Source organism: Solanum pennellii, chromosome 5 (assembly GCF_001406875.1).
Source record: "Solanum pennellii chromosome 5, SPENNV200".
NCBI lineage: Eukaryota > Viridiplantae > Streptophyta > Magnoliopsida > Solanales > Solanaceae > Solanum > Solanum pennellii.
This window is the reverse complement of record NC_028641.1, coordinates 75,544,795-75,570,397: the sequence shown is the minus strand read 5'-3', so window position 1 is coordinate 75,570,397 and position 25,603 is coordinate 75,544,795. Positions and strand designations below refer to the sequence as shown.

The 25,603-nt window shown below is 27.4% G+C and overlaps 4 protein-coding genes across 4 annotated transcripts; 1 reads left to right on the top strand and 3 right to left on the bottom strand.

The window, feature by feature from the left end:
- Window positions 1-2,349: 2,349 nt before the first annotated feature.
- LOC107019852 (DNA polymerase delta subunit 4-like) lies at window positions 2,350-4,325 on the bottom strand. Its single transcript, XM_015220217.2, has 2 exons — window positions 4,071-4,325; window positions 2,350-2,766 (listed from the first exon to the last, which is right to left on the bottom strand). The coding sequence occupies exons 1-2, from the start codon at window positions 4,270-4,272 to the stop codon at window positions 2,576-2,578; spliced, it is 393 nt and encodes a 130-aa protein (XP_015075703.1). The 5' UTR covers window positions 4,273-4,325; the 3' UTR covers window positions 2,350-2,575.
- Window positions 4,326-5,756: 1,431 nt separating this feature from the next.
- On the bottom strand, window positions 5,757-8,095 carry LOC107020149. The gene is made up of 3 exons (XM_015220452.2): window positions 7,944-8,095; window positions 7,309-7,434; window positions 5,757-6,047 (listed from the first exon to the last, which is right to left on the bottom strand). The coding sequence occupies exons 1-3, from the start codon at window positions 8,061-8,063 to the stop codon at window positions 5,949-5,951; spliced, it is 345 nt and encodes a 114-aa protein (XP_015075938.1). The 5' UTR covers window positions 8,064-8,095; the 3' UTR covers window positions 5,757-5,948.
- A 9,652-nt stretch (window positions 8,096-17,747) lies between these two features.
- Window positions 17,748-19,661, top strand: LOC107020153 (DNA-directed RNA polymerases II and IV subunit 5A-like). The gene is made up of 4 exons (XM_015220455.2): window positions 17,748-17,951; window positions 18,104-18,283; window positions 19,191-19,304; window positions 19,508-19,661. The coding sequence occupies exons 1-4, from the start codon at window positions 17,748-17,750 to the stop codon at window positions 19,631-19,633; spliced, it is 624 nt and encodes a 207-aa protein (XP_015075941.1). The 3' UTR covers window positions 19,634-19,661.
- A 316-nt stretch (window positions 19,662-19,977) lies between these two features.
- Window positions 19,978-22,631, bottom strand: LOC107018832 (GATA transcription factor 1-like). Its single transcript, XM_015219414.2, has 2 exons — window positions 22,267-22,631; window positions 19,978-20,740 (listed from the first exon to the last, which is right to left on the bottom strand). The coding sequence occupies exons 1-2, from the start codon at window positions 22,429-22,431 to the stop codon at window positions 20,153-20,155; spliced, it is 753 nt and encodes a 250-aa protein (XP_015074900.1). The 5' UTR covers window positions 22,432-22,631; the 3' UTR covers window positions 19,978-20,152.
- Between the last annotated feature and the right edge of the window lie 2,972 nt (window positions 22,632-25,603).

Genomic DNA, 25,603 nt, shown 5'->3' with positions numbered 1-25,603 from the left:
CCAGTAGCCAAATTGAACACTCTTCATCGGAATGCTATTATTATCCAATGATTTCACCTCCTTAGAATGAGGAAGTGTCTGTGCATTTGAATCTTACTAGTTCTACTTTTTAAAAAGTTTTTATTGTGCTATTTTTAGACACTCTTTATAAAATTTATGACCCCGAGCATATGTTTATTCTTTTTTTTTTTTCAATTATATTTAATGTATTTGCACATGTTAGATATTTAAATAAAAATATCTTTGTGTTTCCTTGTACCCAAACCATCTATAAAATGACATGAAAAAAATATCATAAGGTCCACCCAATTATCCTTGACATTTTGGTGGACACTTTTGAGTGTTAGGGATTAAGAAAAGGGCAAGTTGCTCAGTGTTTTAGATATCATTTTCTCATAGACCTTCACAACAATATGTTGAATAAAGTGTTACATTTCATATTTTTTTTCTCCAATTACATTGAACAATTAGGAATTTGTTTACCATATAGTACTAATAAAAGTGATCACTTTTTATTTGTTTATTTATATACATATCTTTTGGATGATAGCTCTTTCTTTGTTTGAAGTTTAGTAGAACTTATCATGATATGATAAAATCCTTTTTTAAGATTTAATATATTTATGATTTTCTAAATTTTCACTAAGTTTCATTTAAACACTTGAACTAAGATTTCTTTTAATTTAGCATCTATAATCAAATATTTCTATTAGATATATTTAGTATTATTAAATAGTGAGATATATTTTAAGTGATTAAACTATCTATACAACAAATATTTGAGTAATTGAGAACATACACAAAAGAAATTCAAAATTTGAATTAAAAATACCTAATAAAAACACTTTATGATATAATACTCAATTAGATGAGAACACATCGTATTTCAAATATCTAATTTTTAATTTTATTGGGATGATAAATCTCAATATCTTTGGATCAGCATATTTAGTTTCTCCAATTACTTGGGACAATAGTGAATTTGCCCACCCTAATGTCCACCATTTATTTTCTCCACTTGTTTGGACTTATCGTTTGTGATTTGACAACTATAATTAAAGACAACCCACCAATTAATTGGAATATAAAAGTTTTTTTAATTCATTTTTTAATGATTACTACATATGTATTGATTTTAAAGGTCAATTTCCCCTTCTAGACATTTTTGTAGATGCCTTTACTTTCAAATTGTCAAAAGGCACTATCCCTTTTTAGGCCATTTGAAAGTGCAAAAGGAATGTACTATAAATGGTGCTACAGATATTTTAATTTGTTTGGCTTTATTTAATTTGTTTTGCTTTATTTAGATTATATAAAATAATAAAGACAAAGTTGACTAAAAAAGAGAATGCTAAAAATGGAACGTGCACTATCATCATAATATAATAATCGAAGTGCTATGAGAAAAAATAATAAGAAAATACTCCGAATATTAAAGACTAAATAAAGTAACTATCAACTAACTAACTAATTTATGTCCATCTTAATATTCTATCTGATATTATGTTCGTAATAAGTTGGAGTTATGTCATGCCTTATTTAATCTCCTTTTCCTAATATTTCTCTGTTCCTCTTCCTCTGATGTAACCATTCACAACCAATCTGTTAGTATATCTTTGCATTTTCTCTTCACGACTCGAACAAACTAAATCTCACTTTTCGCAGTTTATCCTCTATTGAGTTTATCCTCTATTGAGTAACTCCGACCATATCCCAAATATCCTCATTTCTTATCTATCCTAGTGTGCCAACACATCCACCTCAACATTATCATTTCCGTAACTTTAATGTAAACGTTTTTTATTACCCAACATATCCGGTCTAACCTTCGCTCTATAAAACTTATCTTCACATTTTGGTGACACCTTCTTATGTGACAAGACTCTAGAAACAAGCCTCCACCTATACAACGTGTAACACCAAACAAGCTATTAAATAAACATTTAATTAAAGTAAAACTAATTAAGAGGGTTGACTTTCAAGTTGATTGAAAATGACATGCACCTTTATGAATATATTCATGTTATCATGATGACTCCAAGATAGGTGGGAAGACAGGAGGAGTAATCCTCAAAAGCTAAAATATATCTCAACAGTCTCCTATAATGGCTGCATTGACTCACACCCATCATAATTTTTCATCACTAATTTTTCAAAATGGATAAACTATGTTGTATATTAAAGGGGTGTGCCGCTTAAAAAAAAATAGAAGAAAAAAAAAAGCACTTTGAACGATTAAGCTTTGGAAGGCCATGTCACTGTAATTCATTGAATAAAAATAAAACCAAACACAAGACACTCACTTTGTGATTTATAAGACAATTATAAAAGACCAAAAACACAAAGAAGAAGATATTTAACTAGGATTAGGATTAGCCAAAAATATAATCAATGCAACATAAGATCATAACAAGTGAGGAAAAACAGGTAGTCATGTTAATCTATAGGAAATGGGGACATCTACTATACAGCTAGTTGCTGCAACTATTTTCCCCTAAACAAGATCCATCACAACGCAAACAGATATGGAAAACGAAGCATCATAATAGATATTCCGATGATAACATGAACAAAGTTAAACCATTCCATCCCACAGGCATTCGTTACGAACCTTAGATCTCAAGATGGGCTCAACATCTGTAGGAGGGTTTAAACCAAAACTCTTAGCACGCTCCCATCTGTCAAGTCTGCTCAATCCAAGACATGGTCCATAAGTCATATTCGTATCAAATTGCCTTAATAACTCCTCGTTCTCGTCATATTCATCTGAAAATTTGGTAGTTTTAATTTGTTAGTACTCATGCAAACCTCTTGATATGAGAAAAAGTATTAAATTTAGCAGGATGAGAAAGTATAGGGAACCGTCACGAATGTGCATCTTGCACAGCATGTATCTGATAATTTCATTATATACAATCCTGTAACCTTTACATATGCCATATTAACAAGGGTAGCAAATTATAGATTTGGGCTTTTCAAAATCTAAAACGATGCATGAATAGATGAATTTATAATTTATAGATTAAACTCAACAAACTTAAGGTCATCCAATCTGATCATAAACAAACCGAGGGAAAATTCATTATGCAACATCACTATGAAGGGATAATTTCTGATGGAAATTGGAGTGTTGATGTGTCTGGTATGAAAGAATACATTTTTTTCTTCTGAAAAATCATACTCAAAACTCTATCCATTATAGATTGCATTGTATGAATATCATATGTAACTTACTTCACGCACAACCAAACAAAGGAAACGTTAATCCAAATAATCATTCTGTGTATTCTTCTGCACTAAATGAATGTGGTCGAGTCGTGGAGACAACATAGCGCGCCAAATTCATCTGAATATAGTACTTTGATACAAAGCATATATTATATGCAAAATTACACTAAAATTGTACTAACAAATAGTAATATGAAGGTATAACCTTAAGGAAAATGCTTACCAACTAGCAGATCGAGAGAGCAATAGGAAATGAGGACCGGAGGATATATTCATTAGGCAACACACTTAAACAATTTTTTTTCCTCAAAAACTATCCTAATACTCTTATCTCACAGCTCGCGTTGTATGAATATCATATTGTAACTTACTTTACGCCCAATTTAACACTGAAATACCTATCCAGAAGACTATTATCCGTAGATTCCTCTGTACTAAATGAAAACTTAGGGAAAATGCCTACCCGACTTGCAAATCGGAAGAGCCATGAGAAACAAGGACCGGAGGCTGTATTCATTATGCAACACAGTTTAACATTTTTTATCTGAAAAACTATATTCAGTACTCTATATTACAGCTTACATTGTATAAACATGAGTATAGGCTCAAAAACACAGCTCAACTAACAATTACGATATTTCAATTAGGTAGGAAAAGGAACTAGCACGCTGATAATTCAGATATGAAACTCTAAAATACATGTAGGCGTGTTTTCAACAATTAACTTAATGAATGTTATATGTAACTCACATTACGCCAAACCGAACACTGAAAAACTAATTCAGAAAAATATTTTCCGTAGATTTGTCTGTACGAAACGAAAACTTAGGGGAAATGCTTACCAGCTTGCAGATCAGGAGATCCATGAGAGATGAGCGCCGGAGACCGGGTAATGTTCGAGCCGCGAGCAGGTGCTAGCTTTGGAGTTACCGATTTGTTTGTAGTAGTAGCAAGCAATGATGATTTTGAATGTGTTGGCTTTGTGATTCCGCCATTTTTCTTCGTTTGCTTGTAGAATCCCTTCATATCTGATTTCGACGCCATTGTTATTTGCTCTGTTTCTCTGTGGTATTAGATTTTGAATTTCAAATTTTGAATTTTTTGGTTCCTTCTAGAAAAAGGCGCCTTGCATTTTATATTAGCAAGTTTGGGCCTAAATTCGGGTCTGGTGTTCTGTAGATGGGCAGTATTTTTTTGGGCTTTTAAGCCTCATGACTTGTAAATTGTAATTTTTTCCTTATGAATATGCCTCGTAAAATGTTGCAATTATTAATGGGATTGAAGGGGTGTTCATGATTCGATTTGAATTGGTTATTAATTATAATTAAAACCAAACAAATCAAAGTCAATTTTTAAATTTCTAAAATCAAATCAAACGAAAAAAATAAATGTCAATTTGGTTATTGTCAGTTTTGATTTGATTTGATTCAGTGTTTTTGATTTTTCGGTATGAAAGTAATAAAATTTTTGAACACTTATGTATCTCAATAGACATGGATACGTATTACATGATAAGATTCTAATGTGAGTTCAATTAAACAATTTAGTAATACAAGAGTTATAGTCACACGAACAAAGTGATTCGATGAAGAAAAGTGTGAGTATCTTATGTGAAGTAGAGTAGATATAAACTAAAGTAATGAATTTTCGCAGACTTGAAATTAGGGTTGTGATAGTTAAACTAAAATTTAAGTATCGGCCTTGAAAAAATGATAAAGTTAATAAAAATATAACAGAATATCTATATTTTATTTATGAATAATATATATATTTCTCAGTTCGATTTGGTTATTTTTGTGATTATTTCTCAGTAAAATCAAAATCAAACTAAATAATATCAATTTTCAAAATTTAAAACTAAACATAACCAAACCAAACCAAAAATTAAATTTTTTTCATCGATTTAATTCGGATTACAAGATTTATCGTCACGCGAACAAAGTGATTTAATTAAGAAAAGTGTGAGTATCTTATTTGAGGTAGGATAGATATAGAATAAGGTAATGAATTTTCGCAGACTTGAAATTAGGTTTGTGATAGTTGAACTAAAATTTAAGTATCGGCCATGAAAAAATGATAAAGTTAATAAAAATTTAACAAAATATCTATATTTTATTTATGAATAATATATATCTAATTTTTCAGTTCAATTTGATTATTTTTACGATTGTTTCTCAGTAAAATCAAAATCAAACTAAATAATATCAACTTTCACAATTTAAAACTAAACATAACCAAACCAAACCAAAACAAATTTTTTTCATCAATTTAAATCGAATTACGATTTTGTTTAATTTTTATCCATAACCATGAACAACCCTAATTAATTGTATGTACAACAAAAGGTGATCCTCATTACAAAAGCAATTACAGATGAAGCTATCTCTGCTCTCTACAACAACATTTCCCCTAGAGAAACCATACACATTGCGAATTTAGGTTTTTCATCTGAAGCTTATATTTTTTTAACTATCGGCGAATTCATTAAAACAATCGATAAAGAAAGAAAAAAGAAAGGTCATTAGTTATTTAGGTTTCGATTGTAATTATAATCTTATCTTATTTGATATTAATGACAATGTATTCTCTCCATCCTAAAAAGATTTATCTTGATTTAAAATACAAATATCAAACTAACATAACTTAAAATGAAAATGAATAGAAGAATTATTCTTATTCTTATTCCCCCAAATAAAAAAAAAATCCTCTAAAACTGAAAATCACTTGCCAGTGACTTTTTCCTTGATATTTTCCCATGTACTTTTTTCTTCATTCTCTGTAGCCTTGTCTAATACTTTCTTAGACATCTCTGAAATTACCTAATCAAAATAATAAATAAAGAAACATTAAAAAAGCACACATAATAACAGCATAAAATTAAGAGTTTAAATTATATATATCTGTTATGCGAAATTCGAGATAATACGAGAAAATATAAACGCGAAAAACAAGACAACAGATTTACGTGGTTCACCAATAAATTGGCTACGTCCAAGGGGAAGAGGGGGAGCAGTTTTATTATGGAGAGGCAAGAACAGAATTACAGAATAGGGTTTGCCATAGCGTCTATATATAGTGCTAACCCCCGTCCTTTCTGTTTGTAACGGGTCCGATTCAAGGCATTCAACAATATCGTCACTTAATCATCAAATGTTTAAGGGTAAAGACATGACACTTACTCGAACTCAGTTTCAAAAGTTAATTTACAAGGAAAGAATTGTCCAAATTTATATACACAGATGGCAAACCATCCTTTTATTTCCCGATCAATATGAAATTCTAACGCTCGAGTTACGCCCAAACCTAACTAATTAAGTGTGGATCGAGAGCTCCTGAACCCAACTAAAATCTAGCTTACGAATAGAATTATCCAAATTCATATAAACAGATTACTTGTTTATGTCCCAATCAATATGTAACCCTAACCATTCTAACACCTCATTCACACCTAGACCCAACTAATTACACATGTATCAAGAGCTCGTGAACCCAACTCTAATGTAAAAACTAGCTTATTAAGCGAGAATAGTTCAAATCCTATAAAGCAGATTACTCGTTCATTTCCCAATCAATGAGAGATTTTAACCTTTCCAAGTCTCTAACACTCCATTTACGCCCAGGCCCAACTAATTAAACATTTATCAAGAGCTCGTGAACCCAACTCTAATCCAAAAACCAGCTTATTAAGCAAGAACGGTTCAAATCCTATAAAGCAGATTACTCGTTTATTTCCGAATCAAAGGGAAGATTTTAACCTTTTCAAGTCTCTAACACACTATTTAGGCCCAAACCCAACTAAGTAGTGTTAATCTAGAGTCCAATAAAAGAGATGCATTTTACTTATGATAGCATGTAAAAATACGATACCTGACCTAACTCAACCATAAAAACAATTCATGGAACGAAAATCGCCCAAATCCATATAAGCATACCACCGATCCATTTCCCGATCAGTGATACGCTAATCACATTTATTTATTTTTACTTGGATTAGGAAATAAAGTCATAAAAATAAGAAAAAATAATAGAACAATAAAAACAAATAATTTTTTTTTTGTGGGGTAAAAAGTGAGAAATTACATTTCCAGCACTAGTAGAGATAGTTTCTTTGATTGAATCCCCCACACTTTTTACTTCTTGTGCACCTTCCTTCACTGCTACTGCTGCTTCTTTTATTTTTTGGGCTGTCTCTTTATCTATTTTTGCCTGTAAATTTAATTTATTTATTTCAAAAAAAAAATTATTTAAATATATTACAACCAAATACATCACTTCAAGACCAAAATAATACATATTCACAGACGGATCTAGAATTTATCAAGTTAATAAGTTTTTTAATACTATAATAATAACTGAATTCACAATCAAATCGATAATTTAAACAAAAATTATTAAAAATCTATAACCAACCATGTAGATCCACCACATATTATATTATTAAAAAAATCATTTTAATTCCAATTAGATAAAGGAGAAAAAATTCTGAGACAATAATATTAGTGTAGTGATTATCTAAAATTATTCTTCTTTTCAAGTAACTTTTTGATGAACAAAATTACTCCATATTCAATATTTAGAAAAGAAAAAGTACATACATGAAATCTACTTACATACGATAATTAGATGTTTGTAAACTGACTCGAACACGAATTTCTATAATATATATTTTTTTAAAATAGAAATTATAAACTAAAAAATGGAAAATAAAAACTTACAATTTCATTAGGTCTAGTGGGACTAACAAAAGCTCTAGAGATGCAAAGAGTAGAAGGGACAAAATGTGTAGTAGAAATAATTGAATTTGATATAATGGCTATAAGTTTCAAATTAGCCATTTTCTTTAAATATTTTTGTTCTTCTTTTTGTTCTGAAAATTTGCTTTTAATGGTATTTTTATTTTATTTTTCTATATATATATTTTTTGGTGATGTGTTGTCAAATAAACTTGTTGGTGGAGGCCATAGAAGTTGACACTTGTCTGGTTTTTCCTAATTTATTGGAAAATGGGAGATAACTACTTTTATAGCCAAGTGAATTATTTTATTCTGTTTTATTTCATACTCCCTCCGGTCGGAATTATTTGTCATGATTTTTATTTTTAGAGTCAAATTATAAAAATTTTAACTAACATTTTAAGATGTATTTTTCATCATATTTATGCAAAAATTGCAATCTACAGTACTTTTTATATAATTTTAAAAAATCTAATTTTTTGTTTAAAATATTGAATTAATGTGATCTAATTTAAGTTTGAAAATTAGTCAAATTGCCTTTCGAAAAGCGCAATATGACAAACGATTCCGGACGTAGAGGGTTTTTTTTTGTCATAACTTATGCTCCCTCCGTCTCAAAAAGAATGTCTCTATTTTCTTTTTAGTTTGTTTCAAAAAGAATGACCTCTTTACTTTTTTGACAATATTTTAACTTTAACTTTCCACGTGACATGTTTATGAGCACAAGATTAAAGGATATTTTGATACATATAACTTTAATTTAGAAACACAAAATTAAATTTTTTTTTCTTTTCTTAAACTTTGTTTCAAATCAAATCAAGCTATCCTTTTTAAAGGAGTATTTATTTATTTTTTACTTGATTTAATATTAAGAAAAGGTATATTTTAAAATTTTGTTATCTAAATTACTTTTTAAGTTTTTCATGTAGTATAAATTATTGCAATAGAAATAAACAAAATAAAAGATTAAATATTATTTTTTAAAAGAAATTAAAAGAAACTGTCACGTAGAAGGAAAAAAAAGTACTTTGTTGGTTTCGATTTATATGAAACATTGACACTTGATACATATAAATTTAAGAATTATTTCTTTTAAAAACTTGTTATTTTTTAATTAAATATTTAAAATTGGTTTTTGATAATATTTTTTTTGTTAAAAGTATTTTTACTAAAAAAATATTTTTGGAAAAATATAAGTTTGTATTTAGGTAAAATGTTTAAATTATGTTTTTGTTAGTATTTGTGTTTATGGTCGATATTTTCTTAAATTAGCAATGAGAATCAAAAAATACTTTAAAATCCCATTAAAGAAAAAGGTGAACTTTGAAAATAAAATATAATTAATAATCCTTTTTGACTTTAAAAAACTCATTTAAATTTGAACCAAAGAAAAAGTGTTAATCGTTCACTTATTTCGAACCAGATAGAGATAAAATAAACGAATCAACTTATTTCATAAACGCATAAATATGAAATCATTCTTTCATCATATAATAGAAAAATTCAAAATAGTTAGTCAATTTATTTTAATTAAAAAGATAATCTTGAATGTTACATATAAATATCCATCAAATTAGCAAAACTATGACTATAACAACATCATTAGCAAAGAAAAAAATCAATGGCTTTTTCTTCTATATCCTTCACTATTTTCTCTCTTATTATTATCATCATAACTTTCAATTTAATTTTTGTCACCTTTTTATTATCGTATAATATTCGTATTAAAACAAATCAACCTTTGTTTATCAGATGAAAAATATTATGGGCTACAAATAATTAATACATCAACAATTTGGCCTTTTAATGTTACTTAAATTGAAATAAACATGGTTTATTTAAATTGTTCCAATATTCAAGAGATGAAGCTTTTTGTCATGAAAAAAATTGTTATTGGTATGCAACACAAAGATAAACTTTGTTTTGAATTTGATAATAAATGTGTTATTTTATTTTAAGTTTGTTGGTTAATTGGTGAAAGTTTGATGTTGTTATAAGTCGAGTTCTCTAATAAAATAAGTTAAAATATTAAATGTGTTAATGTGTTTTTTGTAATTCAGATGAAATAAGAAAATATATGTTAGTGTATCGTAAGGTTATATTTTTTGTCATTGTGATTTTTTTATTACATTAGTGTAGTATTGTGATTTCGTATGACAAAATAAAATTATGCGACTTTGCTCAAGATAAAAAAAAAATTAGTTTAGTCATCATTTTATGAAATTTATTTCGTTAAGACCTTTATCACAATTAATGATTTATGTCCAATGAAGTTTTTTTTTTTCATTTTAATACATTATTGAATTCTATAATATATAAATTTACATAATTTCCTATAATCCTTTTTGAGACGATATATTCCTTTCACCTTGAATAAAAAATTTATAATCAAAATCAGATATGTATACTATAGGCTTCATTAACATGAGTTGTAGTACATTAGCGGGAGGATTCACCCTTAATCGGAGGTCTAGGTTCGAGTACTAGATATGAAGAAAATTCTGTTGGAAGCGTCACTCTTGAATATGCCTTGCAAAGTGCGAATACAAAAGAAAAAAAAAAACCGTTAAAGAGAGAGAGAAAGAGAGATTTTTCACAAGGTAAAATAAATCACAATTCCATTAATATTTTATTTAATTAAAGTTTTTTAATTAAAAATATATTACTTTTCATAAATAATTAATTTTCATCAAGAAAAAAGAATAACAACAATAAATTTTTAGTAATTTGTTTCAATTTTATGTGCGTTACAACTTACTATCTCTATAAATTATATGTTTATTCTTTTCTAATTGCAAATTTTAAAACGTTTGATTGACCTTGAATTCAGTGAACTTGATCAATTTTTATACTCGAACGAAGGATCTACAATTTGATTTTATTATATTTATTGTACAGTAGTTTCTTATTTTTATTTCTCTATTTATTCTTCCACTTCAATTTATTTTGAAATTACATTAAAAATATTTTATTCATAAACTCTAATTATCTTTGTATAATTATATTTCACATATACTTCATATGGTGTGTAAGAAATATACATATCAATCATAAAAGGTGCAAGTGTTTGATTTTAAAATACATGAGGAATCAAAATTAAGTCATATTATAAGAAAGATTAGTGTAATTAACTCTAATCAAAGTATATTATTAACTAATATAACATAGTAATCTGATATAAAAGAGTCATTTGTGAAGCAAAAAATTAGAGGTAAAAGTTATTTAATGATAATTGCTAAATAAGCAAATAAAATTTAAAAGAGTTAATCTTTAATGTATAATAATTTGGGAAAAAAAGATATTCATTCTTGGTGAACATTTGATCTAAAGTTATTAATAATATATGATCTTCTTGCTATAAATTTAAGACATATTTGACTAATTCTTTCAAATTAAATCACATGAAATTTAATCATAATATTTGGTCAACTTTTTAAAATCTATTTATATTTTCAAAAAAAAAAAATACTCCATCACAAATGGCTTCTAATATTACCAATTCTCCTTTGATTCTCATTCTTCTTATGTCCTTAATTTTATATCAATTTTCATTTTATTCCTTTGCAGATCTAGATCAACCTATTGTTGCTTTTTTTAATGACATACCTCAAAATCTTAATCCAATTGTGAAACTTGAAATTAAATTAAAAAATAGTGGACGCCATGTAGCTAGAGGGGAAATGGATATTCATGGTTCACAATTTTTACTTAAGGCTAGGGTTATTGATGATATTTTCGTATGTAATGTTGAATGGAATCATTCACAAGCATTTCTTCATATATACGATCCAGTTAAGAAAGATAAAGGTCATTCGATTATCTATTGGTCTATTCAAGATAAAGGAATTATGAAGAGTTGGGACGCTCAGAAGTGGACATTTATTGCAAATTGGACTCACAATTCGTGAATTTTTTTTTTATTATGTCTAGATGAAATTTTGATTTGTGACTTTTAATGTAATACAAGCTAAGCGGGATAAATAATTCTCGTTTGAGTATATTTAAGAGGATGAGTGATGGTCTCTTTCTTGAATAATTTTTTGCTTTTGGCTAAAATCGTTGTGTTGTTACTTTTATTTTCTATTTAATTCGTTTTATTATTTTTCTAAAATTACAATTTTTAAAAAAAGACAATAGAAAGAATGCATTTTTTATTTACTATAATATCGTAAAATTAGAATAAATCAAACACAAATAGACCTAAGAAAATATAATTAGGGCATGCCTTAGTTTAAAAGTCTTTGTAATTGAGAAAATAATTTTAGACTAACTCATATGTAAACTTTAAATTTCTAATAACTATGTATATGTAACAATTGTAAGAAAATAAGTAGCATATTAAAATTACATTTTGTTTGCACAAAAGTAGTGATGTGCTCAAAGTTAGAAAATATTTTCAAATTACATTAAAAATATTTTATTCAATTTCTAATCAACCTATTGTTTATTATTTTTTTTTGATGACATACCTACTAGTCTTAATCCAGTTGTGACATTTGATTTAAAATTAAAAAGTGGAGAATCTGAAATAAGTGAAATAAGATTTTATTACGTCAAAACAAAATGTTGATATGTAACTTTTAATATGATATGATATGAAAGAGAAAATAGTATGTGCTTGAATTAAGAGGATAAGGGTTAGTCTCTTTCACGAATAATTCTTTGTTTTGGACTATGTTCGTTGTGTTGTTACTTTTATTTTCTAGTTAATTTGTTTTTAAAAAAAAGATATAAAACAGAATGCACTTTTTATTTACTATAATATTGTAAAACTAAAATTCACACTTACCCATTAATCATGTGGCTTTCCATCAACTATAATACTAATTTAACAAAATTTATCAACATAGTTATCGAATAGTTTAAAATATCCCTTTAAATTTTCATAAAGAGTCAAAATAATCCTAATTCTCAAAACTACCTAGCGGATCGTTACATAAAATTTAAGAAAGAATAATTTTTAATGTAAGAGTGAAGGTGTATTCAAATATAGTATTATAACATAGTAATCTGAATATATAATGATATTTTGGTAAATAAGATAATAAAACTTAAGAAAAAGAAAATTTAATGTAAAAGTGAAGGTGTATTCAAATATAGTATTATAACATAGTAATCTGAATATTTAATGATATTTGCTAAAATAAGCTAATAAAATTATTTGTAATATAAAAGTCAAGTAAAATAAAATGGAGAAAGTAAATATATTATTCATTCATGGTGAAAGCAAAATCTAGTAATTAATAAGATATGATTTTCTTGCTATAAATTTAATTCATATTTGACTAAAATTAGACTACTTTCTTTCAAATTAAATTAAATGAATTTTAGTTATGATATTTGGTCAACTTTTAATTAAAACTATATTTTTTTTCATTTTTTTTTTTAAATCAGAAGTACTTTAAGAAAAAAAACAATGTCTTCTAATACTATCAACTCCCCCTTGATTTTCCTTCTTGTTTTGTCTTTAATTTTATCTCTTTTGCCATCATTTTATTCAATTTCTAATCAACCTATTGTTTATTTTTTTGATGATATACCTACTAGTCTTAATCCAATTGTGACATTTGATTTAAAGTTAAAAAGTGGAGAACCTGAAATAAGTGAAACTTTGATATACCAAGGTTCAAATTTTACATTTTATGGTGATATTACTCATCATACTCATATATGTGTTTTTGGATGGATTAATTCAACAGCACTTGTCGAGTCATATGATCCATTTAAGGTAGATAAAGGTCGTTCGAATATTTATTGGTCTGTTTTAGATAGAGGGATTAGGAAGAGTTGGGACAAACGTAATTGGACGTTTATTACAACATGGAGTCCCAAAAGAATAGTGAAATAAGATTTTATTATGTCGATTTGTAATTTTTAATATGCTATAATATGAGAGAAAAAAATAATATATGCTTGAATTAAGAGGATGAATGGTGGTCTCTTTCTCGAAAAAATCTTTATTTTGAGACTATATTCATTGTGTTGTTACTTTTATTTTCTAGTTGATCCGTCTCAAAAAAAAAAGGATATGAAAGAATGCACTTTTTATTTACTATAATATCGTAAAATTAAAATTAAATCAGACAAAAAAAAATCTCAAAAAATAACTTATACAAGCAAAGAAAATTATCTTTTAAGGTAAAATTCATGTAAATTAAATGAAGAAAATAAATATATTATTCATTCTTGGCGACCATTTAATCCAGTAATTAATAGATACATGACCTTCTTGTTAATTGTTATAAATTTAAGACATATTTGACTAAAGTTGGACTAATTCTTTCAAATTAAATTACATGAATTTAATTATAATAACTTGGTCAACTTTTTAAAATCTATATATTTCGAAAGTTTTTTTTTTTTTATCAGAAAGTACTTTAAAGAAACAATGACTTCTACCAACTCTTCCTTGATTCTCATTTTTTTTATGTCCTTAATTTTGTATCAATTTTCATTTTGTTACGTTACAGATCTACATAAACCTGTTGCTTTTTTGTATTATAAGTGTATAAAAATTTGTGATAAATATATTATCCATCGTTAAAATCTGTATTATATGTGAATAATAAATTGTTCTTTATAATATGTATTAAATTTATATTATAAATGAATTAAAAGTGATCATGTGAAAGAAAAAAATATTATTGCTATAAATGATAAATATTCTTTTATTATAATATATTTATATAAGTTTTCCATTTTAAAATGCATGAGCTGTATTCAAATATGGTATTATAACATAGTAATTTGAATATATAACGATATATGCTAAAATAAGATAATAAGTTTAAGAAAAAAAAAATTTAATGTAAAAGTCAAGATGTATTCAAATATAGTAATCTGAATATTTAATGATATTTGCTAAAATAAGACAACAAAATTTAATAAAATTATTTTTTAATATAATAGTCAAGTAAAATGAAATGGAGAAAGTAAATATTCATTGACGGTAAAGTAAAATCTAGTAATTAATAAGATATGATTTTCTTGCTATAAATTTAAGACATATTTGACTTAAATTAGACTACATCTTTCAAATTAAATTATATGAATTTTAGTTTATAATATTTAGTCAACTTTTAAAACTCTATTTATTTCGATTTTCTTTTATCAGAAGTACTTTTAAGAAAAATAATGACTTATAATAATATTAACTCTCCCTTGACTTTTGTTCTTGTTATGTCTTTTATTTCGTCTCACTTCCCATTATTTTATTCAATTTCTAATCAACCTATTGTTTATTTTTTTGATGATATACCTACTAATCTTAATCCAGTTGTGACATTTGATATAAAATCAAAAATTGGAGAACCTGAAAATAGTGAAACTTTGAGACATGAAGGTTCATATTTTACATTTTATGGTGATATTACTCATCATACTCATATATGTGTTTTTGGATGGAATAATTTAACAGCACTCGTTGAGGCATATGATCCATTTAAGGTAGATAAAGGTCGTTCGAATATTTATTGGTCTGTTTTAGATAGAGGGATTAGGAAAAGTTGGGACAAACGTAATTGGACGTTTATTACAACATGGAGTCCCAAAAAAATGGTGAAATAAGATTTTATTATGTCGATTTGTAATTTTTAATATGATATGGTACGAGAGAAAAAATAGTATGTTCTTGAATTAAGAGGATGAGTGGTGGTCTCTTTTTCGAAGAATTCTTTGTTTTGGGCTATGTTTGTTGTGTAGTTACTTTTATTTTCTAGTTGATCCGTCTCAAAAAAAAAATCAGAAAAAAAATATTTTTTATTTACTATAATATCGTAGAATTAGAATAAACAGACACAAATAAACCTCAAAAAATAACTTATATTTACTCTTTAAATTTGTAGTAACGATTTAGATGTAAAAAAAAAAAAAGTGGTATATTAAATTTGCATTTTATTTGAAAATCTAAACTTTGACTAGTAAGTATTTGTAGCCAATTTAATGATAGTGGTGGTATTGAAAGAAAATAATAGATTTCTTTCGATTTGCTAAAAATAGACAAGTAAAAAAGAAATTTTGTTTTAAATATAAAAGTCAAGTGACATAAAATGAATAGTAAAAGTTATATTATTTGTTACGAAAAAAATAAAAAACAAATAAGAGTAACACGTGAGTGTAAGATGAGGAGTGTTTTTTTTTTGTAATTCTCTATTCAATATCTGATATTTACATTTAAATCGAATCGAAAACTTCTGATTAAAAATAAAGAAACTTCACCGGTATAACAAAAACTAAGATTGTGATGGAGAGTGCATATTATAAGGGGATTAATTAAAGAGCAAATAACTCGCACATTATATTGAAGAATAATCTAGCTATTAATGTCACATCATCTTCTTGTTGTATTAAATCCATTGAAAATTTATGGCAAATCCTAAATTTAAGACATATTTGACTCAAAACAAGATTATAATATTTAGTCATGTTTTTAAAATCTATTTATTTCAAAAAATATTTCTAATAAAAACACTTAAAAAAATAAATTCTAATACTCATGTAATTCACAGTGTTTTTGTAATGTTTTTCTCTTGAACTAGTAAGTTTTCATAATCTTTACGAGTAGTTTTTTATACTAATAATTTTCTTAAAATGTATTGACGTTGATCAAGACACTTATAGCAATAATATTTTTTTAATGTATTGATGTTCATCAAGATTTTTAAGTTAAAAAAAAACTATTTCATAATTAAAAATCAATTAATCAAGAAATTATAATTGTTATGAAAATCATCTCCTAAAATATAACTCTAAATTATATGATCTCAACTTTGCAACAAATTACGTACATATAATAAATAAACTCCTTTTTGGTTCATAAAATAATAATTCCAATTTTTAAAAATATTTTTATTTATAACAGCTAAATAAGATTTTATTAAGGTCTTTTTTTTTGTTTTACTTAATTAGGACTCTCTCCTGAGATTTAGCCCAAAATCATGGGTTAGTAGATACTATATCTAAAATTAAGTCCAAAATTGTATTTGACTCAAATTGTGATATATTTTTTTACATTTATTTAATAAATAAGGAAAAATATATTTTTAATAATAAAAAAGGGGAGTTTATTGAAGTTAATTAATAACCCATATATTTTCTCCATAACGTAACGTATTTTTCACCGACGGAATCCAATTGTAACTTTTATTTGTGGTGAACACAATTATTGATGAACTTTACTTTGACTTAGGGTTTATCGTAAATCGTTTCTGTCTCTATTAAACGATTTTTCTATCTCTACGAGTTAGGATTATTAGGTTTGCATATACTCTCTTCTCTTCGGTCCTTACCTCACCCGTGGAATTTCTAGGTTTGTTGTTTTTGTTGTTGTAAATACAATTATTACTGTCTATGTTTTACTTAAGTCGAGGATCTGTGTTAAACAATTTTTCGATATTTTGGAGGTAGAGGTACGTATATTGTTGTTGTAAACACAATTGTTACTGAATTTGCATTGATTGTTATAGGTTGATGTGTATTTATATTATATTGTTTGAATCAATTTTTTTATTAAAAAAAAAAAACTGAATTTAGTTGAAGTACATATTGATTTAACTTTTAGCTAGCTTGTCTAATTGGAGTATGGAGTTGAGTTTGATAATGAATATTGTAATTGTAAAATTACTAAAAATAGAATAAAATTCATAGTTTTAGGCTTAAATATTGTTTTTTGAGTAGACATTAATTGTGTTACATGTGGAAGATAACATGTGTCTAATCATGTGTTGATTTGCTATTCGTATTTGCTTTAACGAATATCAATTTTTTGAAATTTAGTAGGACGCCAAGATGAGTACTCTGTCAGAAGACGAGGTTACGATACTTTATAAAGTTCGTAAAACTGTGATGGAAATGTTGAATGATAGAGGCTATCTTGTTGAAGAATTTGAAATTAAAATGTCAAAACAAGAATTTCTTCACAAGTATGGTGTAAACATGAAGAGAGGAGACCTAGAAATTCTCAAAGCCAGACGCAACGATGATGAGAGTAAGGTGCGCTTTCTTAAATCCTTTTAAAAAAGAACGTCTCTTTTCTGTTTCGATATGTTCAAAATCACAATGTTCTGGTACATTTTGTTTTCCTAAATGTCGTGTCAAGTCAAAACCCGACAAACAGATGAAGTTTCGTAGTTTATTGATTGCAGATATATGTGTTCTTCCCTGATGGAGCAAAGGTTGGTGTTAAGGAAATGAGACCTTATGCTGAACGTCTAAGACAAGAAGATGTCTCCCAAGCAATTTTTGTTGTAAAACAAAAATTGACACCCAAATCTGATCAATTCATAAGTGAAGTATCTACAATGTTAAACTTGGAGGTCTTCCAGGTGACTAATTGTTTCTACTTACTTTACTTGAAATGAACCTATCGTTAAGATAGAAAAAGGGAACAATTGATAGTTGAAGCGTATATTGATAAATAGCTGGTGATAGTTCATGTGGCTAAGAAACTCTCTCACCTGATAATTTTTTTTATAGTTAAGGTGTGTTTTGAGTTCAGTTATGTAGGGAACTCGCACCTGATAATTCAGATACGAGATTGATAGTTGATGGTGTATATTGATAAATAGCTGGTAATAGTTCAGGTGGCTAGAAAACTCTCTCACCTGATAATTTTGATAGTTGAGGTGTGTTTTATGTTCAGGTATTTAGGAAACTCGCACATGATAATTCAGGTTCGATATTGATAGTTGAGGGTGTATTTTGATAAATAGCTGGTGATAGTCCAGGTGGCTAGGAAACTCTCTCACTTGATAATTTTTTATAGTTGAGGTGTGTTTTGAGGTCAGGTATGTAGCGAACTCGCAACTGATAATTCAGGTACGATATTGATAGTTGAGGGTGTATTTTGATAAATAGCTGATGATAGTGCATGTGGCTAGAAAACTCTGTAACCTGAAAATTATGATAGTCGAGGTGTGTTTTGAGTTCAGGGATATAGGGAACTCGCATATGATAATTCAGGTACGAGATTGATAGTTGAGGGTGTATTTTGATAAATAGTTGGCGATAGTTTAGATAGCTAGAAAACTTGCACATTGATAATTCAGGTACGAAACTCAAAAAATTGTGATATTTTAGGTGTGTGTTTTTGACCTTTCATCCTTTTGGTACTTTTGTTATTGTGGTCTAGCTACTACTCAAGTAGTGGGGCTGGTTATAAATAGTTGAAAAGGCGTTTTTGAAGTGTTGAAACTGATTTATAAATAAGCAGTTACGTGTTTGATATGTCAGGAAGCTGAGTTGATGGTAAACGTTAAAGATCATGCTATAGTTCCTGAGCATCAGCCACTTACTAAGGAAGAAAAGAAAAGTTTATTGGAACAATATACAGTGAAAGAATCACAGGTTCGTCTTAGTTTGTATTATTGGCATTTGAATAACGATGTTGACCTATGTTGCTTGGACCCTCCAAAAAGATGCGGCCTTACCCTTGTTGCATCCACGAGAATGCATTACTTTTGGAGGATCTAATCGTTTTGTTGATTATTCTCATCAGTTTTTCTATCTAATCGAGTGACTAATATTTTTTCCTGTTGTTGAAACAACAGCTTCCTCGAATTCAGATCACCGATCCAATTGCTAGATATTATGGACTAAAACGTGGCCAAGTCGTGAAAATTATCAGACCTAGTGAGACTGCAGGTCGTTATGTGACTTATCGATATGTAGTTTGAACTAGTTTTGATGTAGGTAGTGACCAGAAAAAAGTGAAGTAATGAAGCTGTTTGTTAGTAGTATTTGCTTTCTTTTCTTCCACGTACGTACCTTGACTATTTCACTAAGTACTTATCGAACTAGTTTTGGTGTTTATGAGTAGAATGACGAAAAATCACCTAATATTCTCCATCCTACCCTGTGATTTGAGCATTTTCACTCACTTTTTTTAACCACTACGCCACATTGAAGTAAAGATGTCTCATGTAGACGTTAGACAAAAAAGTAAAGATGCAAGACTTAAAAGTCAGCTAATGGCGGAGACAGAATTTTCATCTGAGCTTCTAACTAACAATACATCTAATTGGTTGAAAAAAAGAAAAAATGAAATATACCATGATCAAACCAAGTTAACATGTAAATACCCTAGTAGATTTTGATGGAAATCAATACAAATAATATGGTATTAGTAAACCTAAAATAAACCTAGACTCTATACTAATTGTGCTAAAAATTTAAAAACTATAAATAGCCCTGACCTAAATCCTATGTTTTCTCATCTCCAAAACTTTCCGATGAGAATTTGAATGTAATTCAACTGAAAAAGTAGGACTATTCGCGGGGCGATACTCAGGGAACAACCTTCCAGACTTATACCGGACCCCACAAGCGTTACACAACGTTTTAGGTCCTGTAGGACCTGCACGCCATTGTGGGGTCTTATCGACCCCACAATGCTGGCATGTCCTACCAATGCTAGTACCTCTTTTAGCTTTAGTCATTGATATTTTGAGCAACGTTAGTCCTTGCTTAGTACTAGTGTTGTTGAACTTCACTTGGTTACCCCATACACATGAGTTGTCACATTGCAAGGCGATTCTTCGCCTTCTCTTGCTTCGTGTACCAACGGGGTGGTTCATGGGGACTTGTAGGAGGCTAGAGACGTGGCTTGTGAACGCGTTGTCCTTGAGATTTACGTTGCAATTGTTGTTGTTGTTGTTGTTGTTTTCTAGTACTGAATTTGGGCTGTGGTGATCAAATATGACATGATCAGAGAATATGTCAAATTCTACTGCTGGAAATGCATCTTTATTTGAAAGCCATTCCAATTCTTCCTCTACATAATCCTGCAAAATGTATCCCGTTAATACGCTTACGAGCAACATATCTAGTGTAATCTCACAAGTCCAGTCTGAGCCTTGAGGAAAATAGTAGTAGAGAGGTTGTTTTCGATAGACTCTCAGCTCAAGCAACTCTTATGAGTAGCACTAAAACAAACATAACTTTAAACGGCAATAAATAAGACACATTATTAAAGAGTGCTAAAGTCTTTATCGGCATTAATTAAGTGTCATTAAATCCAATATTGCTAAAGCCTTTAGGAACATATACAAAAAGTGTTAATTACCACTAAAAATACATTTTTAATGGCAATTGGTAAATTAATTGCCGCTAAATCTCAATGAGCTGAAAATAAACATTGATAATCACCTCTGGTTTTTCACTTCTTGGGAATAATAAACTTACCATATTATCCCTTCCGTTTCGATTTATATGGTGTTGTTTGATTAACTCGGAATTTACGAACACTATTTTTTAAAAAAAACATGAATTTTTCGATAGACATTTTGTTGGGAATTTACTTTCAATGGAAATTACGTGTTAAAAGTTTTCTTTCTTAAACTCCTATCCTACTCTAGAAGATAGAAGAGTTATTTTTAACACTCTTTGCTCGAGTCCAAACAAATCAAAGCAGTTCGAAAAAAGAGAACAAAATAAGCTTTATTTTATTTTTCTATTTGCATCTTATAGAAAACTTGAAAATATCTAATTATTTTAATATTGCACCCAAAAAAAAAAAACAATTTCAAAGGAATATTTGCAAAGGGACAAAACCGTCTTTTTGTATTTTATGTAATGCAAGTGGAAAACAGATACATAGTAATTATTTGTACAGCTCACTTGTAGTGACTGCCAACGTCCAATTATAAATATATGTCGGTCATATTTTTTAATTCCAAAAGTACCCCTGTTCTTTTATTTCCAAAAGTACCCCTAGTATTTACCCCCACCATTTGAATTTATGTGAAATTATTTTTTCATTTATCTTAAGTTTTTTCTAAATTTAGAAATAATTTAATATTTTTATTATTCTTAATTCATTTTACCTATAATCACATAATATTAAATAGTATGCATGTTTAAGAAATATCATTATAAATTTTAATTTTTTCACTTTTTAAAATAGTTTCATAAAAATATCAAAGAACAAGGCACAAATAAATTTTTAAGAACTGTGAAATGAAATAAATAAGAATATTTTGATATGTAATACTAAAATCATCATTTTAGTAAATAGCAGGATGTAATAATCTTGAAATTAGTTATTTAGATATTAGTATAATCCTTTAATTTTTGTGTACCAAATGACTCCTTTGGAGTCAAGGGTAAAATCGTCCAAACATGGTATTCTCAAGCACTTCCACTTTTGTGTATCTAACCAAGAAGGGTATCTTACTATTTTTTTCGTTAAAAATTACTCGCACCGAGTGTTTATACCAAATAAAATTATCCCTCTTTTCAATTTATTCACGAAAATGCCATTCTAATGAAAAAAAATAACATGAAAAAAAAAGTCAATCAAATAACTTACAGGAAATGAAGGGCTGTGATCATCTTGATGAAATCCAAGGGTGTTTGATGATCCAAAAGAAGAAGAAGAAGTTTGATATTTTTCTTCATCATCATCTAAAGAGAAATTAAGAATATCATCATCTACCATAAAACAAGTTTTTGAGTACATAGTTTCCATTTTCATAAAATTCTTTTCAAAAAAAAAATATAGAAAGAAATATTTTCTATAAAATTTTCAACAAGTTTTTGGTTTTATTTTGGCTATGTGTTTGGTTTGAATTTGTTAAGAGAGAGATATTTGGGAAATAAAGGGTGGGTAGGAAAGAAAGAGAGACTCTCTTTCCTCTCTCTTTCTTGTTGTTGTTATTATTGTTACGATAATATCGAAGAATATAGTGCAATAGATAAATTTCTTTTATTAATTAGAGGATTGAATTATGAGTTTCGGATATTAAAAGATAGGGAACGTTATTTTTGAATTGATTGTATTTCGTGCGAGTTTAAGTTAGTCAATGATATTAAATATCAGATAAAAAATCAAAAGAATAATTATTGTTACGAATAACACCAAAGAACGTGGCGTGTGGTAAATGGGACTCATTATTTAATTAGAATTTTCGAGTTTAAGTTTTGAGATATGAAAAAAAATAGAAAACTTCATGAATGAATGAGTTTTATTTTTACGTGAATTCAGATTAATCAGACTTAAATATAGATATCGAAAATAAAATATGATTGTTACTAATAAAGGTTTATTATTGAATTGCAAATTGGCAAGTTGGGGGCAACAAGATGATGTTGATTTTTGATCTTTTTTTTTTTTATTTTCTTTCCTTTTACGTTTGTCATAGAAATGATACTCTACTTATCTCACTTGTTTTTATTTATTTTTTATTTGGTACGAAATATTAATTTTCTTTCCCGATTAATTTGATTCATTTATTATAAGATTCATTAAAAAGGAAAAAATATTTTAAACCATTTATGTACGAGTGTATTTTCATTGACGAAGTTTAAAAAGAGCGAAATGTGTAAATCTTATCGCTTTAAATCTCGGCTTAAAAAAATGAGTCCAATCATATTTTTCTATGTGTTTAAATATAAAAAAGTAAGTCTAATGGAGATAAATGTAATAAAATATTTTAAATCGAAATTACAATAAAATAATATAATAAACAGAATACGAAAAACAAACAAATAACAAACTATAGAAATAATACAACTATTATAATAAGCATATATTGAGACAACACACTATTAATTACTTTCAAGGGAAAAGGGTTTGATATACCCCTCAACTTTGTCATTTGGAGCTAATATACCCCTCGTTATAAAAGTGGCTCATATATGCCCTTACCGTTATATAAACGGCTCACATATACCCCTACCCTTACAAAATGGCTCACATATACCCTTCATTTAACGGAAGTTAAAAAATTAGTTTTAAATTTATATTTATTACTTCTAATTTTTTTTAGAAAATTATTTAGGGGTATATATGATTCTTCTATCAAAGTTCAAGGTATATCTTAATTTTTTTCATATATAAATTATTTTTTGACTTCTTTTATTATAATTATTTGAATTTCTTATTCTTATTTTATTTTTTTCTTTCATTCCTTAGTTTAAAGAATAAAAAATTAAACTATTTTTTTTGTGTGTATTGTAATTTAATTTCGTATTCGAAGAAAAAATTTGGTCATCTACAATAAGTTTTACAAGAATATTAGTGAAACATAAATAAATTTGATTATCAAAACAATAATTATAAATTAGTCATTGAAACAAAAAGAAGTCAAAAAAAATATGTTTGACGAGGATTAAATTTACTCATATGGGATTATATTTTTTAGAAAAAAATAATAAAAATTTAGATTAAAATTATTTTTTTTTCCATTTCCGTTGGAGGAAAAGGGTATATGTGAGCCATTTATTTACAAGTAGGGGTATATATGAGCCACTTTCATAACAAGGGGTATATCAGCTCTAAATGACAAAGTTGAGGGGTATATCAGACCCTTTTCCCTACTTTCAATTCATGACTTCTATAACCTTTTGTCTAAAATTAAGTAAATTATATACTCATTTATATGTATATATATTTTTTATTTTTATTTATTTATTTATTTCAACAAGTAGGTATCCCTTTGTGGTCAATTATATTTAGGTACTACTTGGTCTATGTCAAATCAACATGACCAAAAACAGTACATAGTGAAAGTACATCCAATATTTCATGAACTTGACAAAGATAATATACTATTCTCTCGTTTAAAAAAGATTGACCTAGTTTGACTTTAAATGAAATTTAAAAAAATGAACAAGACTTTTTAATCTTGTGATTCTAATTTAAAGTTATGTCAAATGTACCAAAATACCCTTTAATCTTGTGGTCTTAAACATGCCACGTGGAACGTTAAAATTAAAGTGTTACCAAAAAAGAAAGGGATCATTCTTTTTAAAACAGACTAAAAAGAAAATAGGATCATTCTTTTTGATACGGAGAGAGTATATTTTATCTTATTTTATATTTATCAGACTTTATAGAATAGAATATTTACATGTTGTTTTCCACTATAGGATACAAATATAAATAATTAAAAGTTGATTATCATTACTGTCATAAAACTATGAGGTTATGTGATCAGAAAAAAAGGGGACATGATTCCAAAATATCTCGTGAGATTATTTTATTTCACTTTTTAAATATTAATATTACGAAAATAACATAGTTTTGAAATCAAATAAAACTTAAAATCAATTATATAATAAAATATGTTAAAATTATTATTTTTATTCCACCGATCAAACTATATTATTAGCCAACGCAGGTTGCTTAAGCAACTCACTAAATTAAATTATTAGTCTCTCCAATAAAAGAGTGACACGTTTGTTTTTTAAATATAATTACCTACTTGAAGAATTAACTCAAGATTTAAAAGAAATGATGAATGATTAAAATTGAAGTCACATCATTTTTGAGATTATATAGTAAAATTTATTTATAATGATATCAATTTCGTTATATTATTTATTAAAAAAAATTATTATTACAGAGAGATTTGATCGTAACGACGATATTTTATTTAATAGAATATAAAGATACAAGTGGAGCAAATTTGCTCATTGGTGGGGCCTACCCATGTTTATGATGTTTGCAACTACTCTACCATTTTGCATGTGAGATATCACATGCAAAACTTTAGAAAAAGTCATGTTATGTGTTCTTTATTTTATTTTAATTATAAAGTTGAATAAAAGTAGTTTTGTTTTTGTGACTTAAAATACACATCAACTTAATCAATCATGTAGTCAAAGGAAATATCTAGAAAAATGAAATAGTCTAGTAAGAAAGT